This window comes from Numida meleagris, chromosome 2 (assembly GCF_002078875.1).
Source record: "Numida meleagris isolate 19003 breed g44 Domestic line chromosome 2, NumMel1.0, whole genome shotgun sequence".
NCBI lineage: Eukaryota > Metazoa > Chordata > Aves > Galliformes > Numididae > Numida > Numida meleagris.
Genome location: NC_034410.1, coordinates 93285727 through 93295278, shown reverse-complemented (window position 1 = coordinate 93295278; position 9552 = coordinate 93285727). Strand labels below are relative to the sequence as shown.

General features: G+C 38.2%; 1 protein-coding gene across 1 annotated transcript; it reads right to left on the bottom strand.

Moving 5' to 3' along the window:
* On the bottom strand, positions 413 to 9531 carry DSEL (dermatan sulfate epimerase-like). Its single transcript, XM_021387770.1, has one exon. The coding sequence runs from the start codon at positions 8131 to 8133 to the stop codon at positions 4483 to 4485; it is 3651 nt and encodes a 1216-aa protein (XP_021243445.1). The 5' UTR covers positions 8134 to 9531; the 3' UTR covers positions 413 to 4482.

Genomic DNA, 9552 nt, shown 5'->3' with positions numbered 1-9552 from the left:
TCCTGTACTTAGCCTCTTAAAAGAAATAATTTTATGTAATTAAAAAAAAGAGAAATTACTCTAAGTCCTCTAAAATAAATACCATATATTCTAGTTATAAAATATACCAACACATAGACTCCAACATGATCCACCTTCTAATTTTTTTTAACTTAAAGAAATATGGAGGTACCATATTTTTATCCTTCACCATGAACTGTAAACTTCCATTTTATTGAGCAAATACACTATCGCACTCCATATTATACATGTTTGATCACGTTTGTGAAAGAAATAGTACCACCAAGACTAATAATGGAAATAACCGACTGTCAGGCAGAGCCAAGACTCCCTTAGCAGTCACATCACGAAGTCTGAACAGCAAGTGAAGCCATTTTTATGGTTAAAAAAAATAAATAAGTCAGATCCATGCTTTATAAAATAGTTATTAGCAACTTTATAAAACCTGAAGTACATTTCTGTTTTGCATTCTAACACTATCAGAATAGTATTTCAGTGACAAATGAGTTGTGCTGCATATTTTACATATAACTGAGGATCTTGTCCAGAAACTCAACTTGAAATCCTGCAAATGAACTGTCCAAACATAAATTCTGGTGAAGAGCTGAATGCCAGATGCATGCTAAGAGGGAGAAGGGAATCAATCTGACCATGAAACCGAGGCACATCTTCAAAGATTTTGCTCTTGGAAAATGCCTTACTGGGACAATAAAAGCATTTAAGGGTGCTCAGAGACTACAGATTTGCACTGTTTGATAGAACTCTGAATAGATGAGACCCACGTGCATTGGTCCCAGGGCCAATGTCACTTAGTTACAAAGTAAGTAAACAACTGAAATATATCCCTTATTTATTTTTTCTTAGGCTTCCAAATGAGATTCTGAGATATGCATTTAAATAAAGTCATCCTTTTTAATTTATGTGAAAATTGTAGCTCTTTCCTAACTGGAGAGTTCAACCTGTAATATAGTACAAACAATTATCACCATTTAACAAAGAGAGAAAGGAGTAAAGTTAAGATAAAATATTGAGATTATTATCATGAATGTCTTTCTGAAGTGTAACTGAAAACACTACAACACTCATCAATTCAATGTACTTAAATAGACATGCTTTTCAAAAGAAGTCTGACATTAATTCTCAAATGTTACTGAAATTCTGGAGCAATAATATATGGAGAAGTATGAGATTAAAGTCTGCATCCATTCCTCCTCTGGATGCAAGTGACTGAAGAGAATTTCAAGGATAACTGCATACCCACAAAATCATTTCAGTCTATAAAACTGCATTCATGTTCTTCATACACAAAAACATGAGTCAATAGGAATGCTTGCATATGGAAAAAAGTTTGTTTAATGATCAGTCTGACTTGAGATCAGCACAGATTTAGAATTATAAATTATCCTTTAATAGAGAAAGACAAGTTTATTTATTTATCACCAGACCTTCACAGTATATCATATCACAACTGTAAATCTTATTCATAAATAAAATGGATGGTGCCACTGACACTTATTCTGCAATCTCAGATTTGAATAGATTTGAATTCTCAGATTGAATACTCTACTACCATATGCATGTTTCTACTGTCATGCAGTTACAAGGCCACAATTTCAATAGTCTGTCAACTCCATGGCTGAGTTAACTCCTGCCTAGTACTAACTTCAGTGAAGTGCTTAAATAATTTATCATCTAAAACTGAACAAATAAATTATTTGATTAAAAATTGGAGAGTTGACATGCCCCAGGTATTCCTACCCTGTTGTTATCTGAGACACTGCCTTTCCCTCTACGTATTTTACCATAATTATTTTAATGCATTTGCCCTCACAACACGATCCAAAAATAGAGAACAGAGCGCTCTTATCTTATTAAATGTGTACAAGGAACACAGAATGCATCCAAATCTGTATAATATATTATGCATTCTTTGACCCTGTAAAGTAGAGGAAAGAAATAACTCCTAAAATAAAGAAATGATAGCAATGGCATGTATTATGAACATAAATGCCTGAGATAACCTGTATTCCAAAAGAAGCATAGATGACCCTCCTCAGAGATCATCCTCTCCACCCAACTCCTCAAAAACAAATAAAAAGTAGATTTATAGGCTATCACAACATTTCAAGAATGGATTTAAAGGTCTCTTTCTACTTCCATGAATACATAGTCAGACTTAATTCTTACCTTCAGATGCATTAAAACATTTGACAAAAAATTTTTTTGTTTGCTCTGATTCTAGAGTGTAAATCCTGGAAATAGGAGGCAAATGCTGAAACTTACTCTGTCAAGTACAAAAATTGTACGGACAATAATACATTATTGTTTTTTAACATATGACTAAAAATGGCTTCAGAGAAAAGCCAGTTTGAGAGAACGATAGTGGGAAACCAAAGTTTCACTAGCATGTCAGTGTATATTAACTTATTTAATATTTCCTTTAACATGACGTACAGCTAGTCAGGGGCGAGACCTAGAACTGAAGGAGGGAAAAAACAGCTGCTGCGAGTAAACGACAGTTAAGGTTAGTGAGATTGTAAAATATCAATGGGTTTATCGTGCTGGAGGCCCCTTTTGACATACGAATGGTTGGGAAAGAAAGAACTGTTTTTATCTAGGTCATGATGAGATATCACTACACGCTCCAAAGAATATGATATGTATGTAAGAGGAGAACAAGACAGTGGGGTAAGACAGGGACACAGTACTAAGACTGGAAGGAAAGGCAAGAACACCTTTATATTTTATAAATCAGAAAGAGTATCTGCAATCTGTACAAAAATACTCACTAAACTTTTGATTTCATCTAATGGTTATCACCCAAATAAACAATATCTACACACATTTCATTATAATAACCCAAAACTCTAAACCCAGCTCCCACAAACCAACGGAAGCATATTTCAAGACAATTCCACATGTAATAAAAAACAAGTGGTAAAGGAAATAGATGTCTCTTTGTGATCTGATTTACACATCTGCAGACATTTACTGTATACATACATTTCAAAAAAATCCTCAGGAAGTTAAATTGGGAAACCTTTTTCTTAATGGGGATGTGCTAAATGAAGACTGACTCAAGAATAAAACAAGCTGTGACAAATAAACATCTATCAAGCCTCTCTGTTTCCAAATCCATATTGTACTGCAGGACCATGTTAAAAAAACACCAGTCATGATAGAAAAAAAAAATGGTAACAGATAAAATTAACAGGCAACTTTGGAGATAGTTTACTGCAGGGAATCACTCAAATGTGAGGTGACTGAGGGTGAAGTGAGTTTAAGATTTTCCATTCTCTGAGGGGAGACCTGAGATTAGCAATGGTTGTCCTTCAGAAATACATCATACAGAAAAGCAAAAACCCTCAGCAACACAGGCCTGGAGATTTATTTAAGATCTTCTAAATCTTAGATTTCCATTTTATGCAGACATTAACAACAGATCACTGACATTGACATCAAATATTTGCACTGGCCTCAGTTAAATTACGCACAAGAATCATCAGAGAAATGCTTTACAACAAAGTACGGAAAAGTCTCACTCAAGAAGATCCTTGCAGAATTTCTTAGGCAAAAAAGTATAGGATAAAGCAGCATGTGGTGGCAAGATGTTAACAACCTCCAAAAATGAGTCAGGTTGAGGCAGGTCAAACTACACATTTAACTGATAGCTGGGGATATCTTGTTGGCTTCTTAGATTTTGTCCTATTTCTTTTTCTCTGGGTAGTTTACTTCAGGCTCACAAAAGGTACTACTATATCATCAGGAATAGAGAACAAAGTCTTCTCTTTAGTCAAAGCACAAAAACCCAATAGAAGTGCCGTATCTCTGAGCTGAAGGAACCATACCATACAATTATATTCAATATCCGTGTCTGCTGAGGCCATAAATAAGGAACTAAATTCACTCAAATGTTCTGGCTGTTTTCACCCATTGAAGGGTTGCTGAACAGCCTTACGCCTTGGCTGATGTTTATTCTGCACCACTATAGTGATCAATGAGACAGCATGTCTCAGTAAACCTGTCAGAAGGGGTTAATTACCATCACTAGGAACTGGGCCAATACCACCAGTTTAATTTCATATAAGCCATCACACAAACGTCAGATAGTAAATACTTCTGGGAACTAACCACCTGGGTTGGAATAAAACTGGTGAGCTGGAGGTAAAAAGCTCCATATTCTATTACTTATCCCCTGAGCTATAGAGTCCTCAGCTGGTAGTTCCATAAAGGTTCACACAGCCTTTTTTAATTTTTTTCCAATTTTTTTTTTCTTTTCCAAAGGCAGCAAAAGCAGTTACAAGTTTAAAAATAATAACAACAAAAATCACACCTTCAAGAACAACTATATTTTTCTTAAAATAATTTCTCTGAAAGTAGCAGACTGTACACATTTTACAAGAATAAACAAACTTCTCTAATATTTATCCACAAATTGGGAGTCAGAGATGACTAGTGCAAATTTCTGCTGACCAGCAGCATTTATTCTACAAACTTTGGGTATCCTAAGTGGTTCATTAGAGAAAAACAGGTATCTTCAATCAGTCTAATTTCTTTCTTGGGCATGTTTTGTTTCCAGGCATGAATGCTACTTGGTGAAATTTCCCCCTCATAAGGAAGATAAAAAAGACTGGTGGAAGTGGCAAATAATATTTGGTTTAAGCTAGCAGGAGGAAGAGGAATACCAAGAAAGGCAAAAATTGTTTCAGCCGTCTTTTGAGGAAAGCTCACAATATCTTCAAACTTGACCATCAGATAATTTGTTGGCAGCAAATCTCCATTTATTCTTTGTGCTGCTGCTGTGTTTGCTAGCCATAAATGGGACAACACAGAAACAGCATTTGAATTCGAATTTGAAAATTCTTTTCTTAACAATTCATATTCAAAGGCATAGCCTTCATTGATACTGCATTTTCCTTTACCATTTTCCCATTTAAACATTGCAGCTAAGCGCTGTGGAACTTTCTTCAAAGAGTAAAGGCTTGGCTTATTTTTGTACAACATTGAATATATCCATGCCCGTGGGTCTCTTACTACATATAATGCTCTCATTGATGGTCCTAGGATTTCCTGAAAGAAGGGAAGCTTTAATGTCCAGCTCCCACTACTTAAACTAAGCACAGGCCGTGCATTAGGATAATAGACAAGGTGTCTTCTCAATTCCCTAATATATTCAGCATCTTTATCTTGACTTGCTCTTGCCCTATTTCTTTGCTCCAACAGAGATTCTCTCTTTTTGGATCTTTTCTTTTTGTCCTTGTTTATGGCAGAGTGCTGAGTAATTTTACTTCTGCTGGCTTCATATAATTGAATGTTTTGTAAATGTAATTTTGTGTCTTGAACTAGAGACTGGAGCCATCCTCTGAGAAGATGAAAATGACCATTCTGAACATCAGAAGCCTTCCATTCACATGGATCTACAAAGGGATCAATTTCAAATTCACTCTCAGGAATTTCTAGATAGGCTGTAGGTATCCTCATATATAGGAAGTCACTGCTGTTGAAAAACAGCTGTTTTAAAATTTCTGCACCAGAAGCAGGAAGTGAAGTAATTATAACATCTGGAAAAACAATGGGGGTCCCTTCTAATTGTTTGGCTTTATTGCCTTTATCATGTTCTAGCCTTGTCAAGTCACCACTCCATTTTGCACAGATTGGCTGAGTACACATGCTCCATACATCAACCAGTTCAATAAGCCACAGTGTGATAACAAGTATCAGGATCCAGCGCAACATTTTACTGAAGGATACATAAAACCGCCACTGAAATGCCAGTATGACCAAACTAACACCTAAAATTAACCCTGCAATTATGTTCACTTTGAATCCAAATGGCAAAGCTACCCTATTATTTTTAATCAATTTTTCCACAGATTCAGTACCTAGACCAAACTTAGTCACTTTGTTTTCATGAACAACTTTGGCAAAACCACCAAATCCCAAGTAATCAAACCTGGCCTTTAAATTCTGATGATCAGTCACAACAGAAACAGTATTTTCAGTGCTGTTGACACTAAGAGATATCTGAAATCCAGACTTTACATTATCAGTGAGTCTGCAGTTAGAAACATTGACATATGGGCCATAGAAAAGGTAAACAATCCTTGTAAGAGTGCTTTTCATCGGAAAGGTAACATTTACAAACTGAGTCCATCGCTTTTTAAATTCAGCAGCTTGTTCTGCCTCTTGTATCCTAGCAACGGGACTACTCCCATGATGATCAAACCAAAACATCTTGTAGTGGGCATCCCACACATCCATCATAGCTCCATTGTACTTGTTCTTAAATTTATAGGGTATGTATTTAAAATCAATGTCAAGATTATGAAAAAAGGCACTGACTGAATTAACAGGAGAGTCAGCCTCCTTCTCGATGTGGTCTACTACTAACAAAGTCTGAGAATTTAAGAGCAGCAAAACACGATACACGCTTTTCAATTTCATTGTTGATGTATAAGCAGACACTGCCTCCCCACTCACAAACATCATGTCCCCGGACTGGGAGGCTGTTATAATTTCCCCAGTTGAGTCTCCAACTTCATGACCAATCCACTTCAGCCACTGGGCACATTCACCAAGCTGCCCCTCCCAAGGCTGGTTGCACTGGCTCGTAGGAGATGGGGCAAACACCAAGACATTGTTCAGGTGGCTGAGTTTAGGTCCATAGAGAGCCTCAGATACAAACACCTGGCCATTGGGAGCAAAAGTGAAAGAGTTCTGATCAGGATGCTCATGTCCAGGATTAAAACTTCTCCATCCATCAATCCAGGCATATGGTTGAAAGTGGACGATGTCATAGACAGCCCGTCCACCAAGTTTTCCAGACTTGAAGGACACAAAGGTGTTTGTCTGACTGCTTGGCAATCCAGCCCCATATGTAACAACTCCCCAGTTAGGAAACACGTGCATTTTAGCACTGCCATAGTCAGGAGGTGGTTGAGGAGTGATTTCAGCAGAGTACCAAATAAACTCAGTGTGCAGGGTGCTCCACCTCTGAGCAGTGGATGGCACCATTGGTCCATCTTTGGGTCTGTGTTTTCTAATTTGCTGTGCCAGCCAGTTGCCAGCTCCATTCTTCAGGACAAACTTATCCAAGAAAACCAGCTGGCTCTCAGGACCATAAAACCAATTGTAATTAGAATCTGCTACACCAACAGTCCTTTGAAAGCCTGGTAATAGGGTGGCATAGTAAAACCAAAAATGCATTTTGAGCCAATTATTTTCCAAGTTGTTAATACCAAAGTGGCGCTGGGCCAGGAAAACGTACTGCGTTATCGACTTAGCAGTATAACTCCCATAAGCTACTCCCTCATCCAGAGACCCATCTACAATGTGATTGAGCAGAAACATTGTTTTCTCCATCACATCAACAACAGTGTGTTTCCAAATATTTGCCTGAGATCCATTGTCCATACCTGTCACTAAAGCTCCAGTGAGCAAAGCAAGCATGTTGGTTGCTTGGTGATTATGGAGAAGCTGCTTTCCCCAGGAGCGAACCTTCGAGTACTCAAACATCTCCTTGCTTGCAGACTGTATCTTCTCCAGATATTTTTGTCTTCTCACATTTTCCAGTGAATTATACAGGAAGTCATAAGCAGTGGCAAATCCTGTTAAGGAGTGGCCAAGTGGCACTTCATCGCCAGGCGCACTCTCAACCAACCAGTTCTTGTAAGCAGCCATTCTATCCATATACTCCAGGGCAAAATCCAATGCAGCTTTATCTTCAGGGCACAGCAAACAATAAAATGCTAGAGGTGGCAGATTGTTTCCATAAACCTCATTCCACTTTGCAGCAAAATCAGCATGTTTGGGTGGAGGTAGGTAGTACAATGGGTTGGATAACATAACTGTCACTGCACTTCTGATGGTTCTGAACAGATGTGAATGGCTTGTGTGAGCCTTCTGCCTCAGCACATGGACATCTTCAGCATCAAAATACAAGCTTGGATGAAGAACTGCTTTTTCCAGCTTCTGCTCAGCACCAAGACTTTCAAGTTTCTCTTTCTCGTATTGATCTATATTTTCCATAAAAGTCACCCAATCAGAGTAATTGCTTACAGATTCTTCAAAAGTGAAGACAGTAAACATCATTAATGCTAAAAATAAGGTATGCCCTGTAAGCATCAGAGCCATGATCCATTAAGCAGCTCCTCTTCCCCAGGCATGCATTTCCTAACAAAACACAACATTCAGATATCAAGCTTTGATACAGTTAGTATAAACATGAACATCTTAAGGCATTTTTCTCTTAAGACAAAAGAATTAGTGTTTCAGCACATTCTAACAGATACTCAGATTACTTGTAATCTGAACTGTGACACTGGAATAACGATCCTGTGAGAAACTAAATCTCAGGTGCCCTCTGTTCACACTTTTCTCAAATACAACACCACAGAATATATACTAAAATCAGGGAAAAAGTAAAATCTCTGAGATATGCATACAAACACAGGATGACAATACACAAGAAGAAACAGGAACGCTATCCCTTGGCAACTTGAAAACCTCAATTTGAAAACAGGAATCACAGCCATGCATTTCCCACATTCCCTGTGTTAAAGTTTTCAATCAGGTCCAATTCCACTTCTAGCACTGACCAAAAAAAAAAAAAAAAACAAAAAAAACACTGATCACAAAAAATACATATAATTTATTCAAAACAATGTGGTAAATTGAATTATTTAGGGAATTTACAGCGCTTGAAAAACGGGCTTAAAAATGGAAGCTACTTTCTTCCGCCTTCCCCTTATCTCAGTTTGTATACACATTCTTTATCATCTTTCTCTTTTGGGACTCGTGGGAGAGTGGGAAGGAAAAAAAAAAAAGGGGGGGGCAGAAATCCTTCATCAGCTCCTTTAGATGAGACCGTGGCACTTTTAACCACTATTCCCCTCTGTCAGTAAAAGGTTTGTCTGAATTAATAGTCAGAGAGTATCGACATATTTTCAAGTCTTCTTTCATCTTATCTTCAGCCAATGATGCCCAAATTTTGCCTCAGTGATTCAGAGAATCCTGCTCCTCCCATTATGAAGCAAAACGAAAACATATGAAAGGAGCTGAAAGCCAATGCTTTTCTGCTAAAAGAGCAGTTTCGGTTTTCCTTCCACTTTGCATGTTGGTTCTTTCTGTGGAAACACAAACAGAAGTTCTCTGAAGCTGTGCAGGTGTCAGAACACAGAGTATTTAGTCACGGGGAATTGATAATGTTTTTAGGGAAGCGGAGGGTTAATACATTTTTTCTCTTTTCCCAAGTAAATTAAATAAAAAAGGAACATTTTCAAGATTCCACAACATTTCTCTTTGACAAAATGGAAATTCATTCCGGCCACCTCGGCTCTCGTTATTCCACCTATTCCTGCGCGACTCTCAAGACTCATGGCACATTTTCCCGTCACGCTGCCACGAGCTACCCAAGAAACGACACCGAGAACACGCCACCAAAAGCCAGCGGAGCTCCCATCCCCAACAAACCATCAAGGGGCCGGGGAGCCCGCGGAGAGCCGGCCGCCCCCGCCCGCCACAGCCCCGCGGTCGCCCGCTGCGCCACGCCGC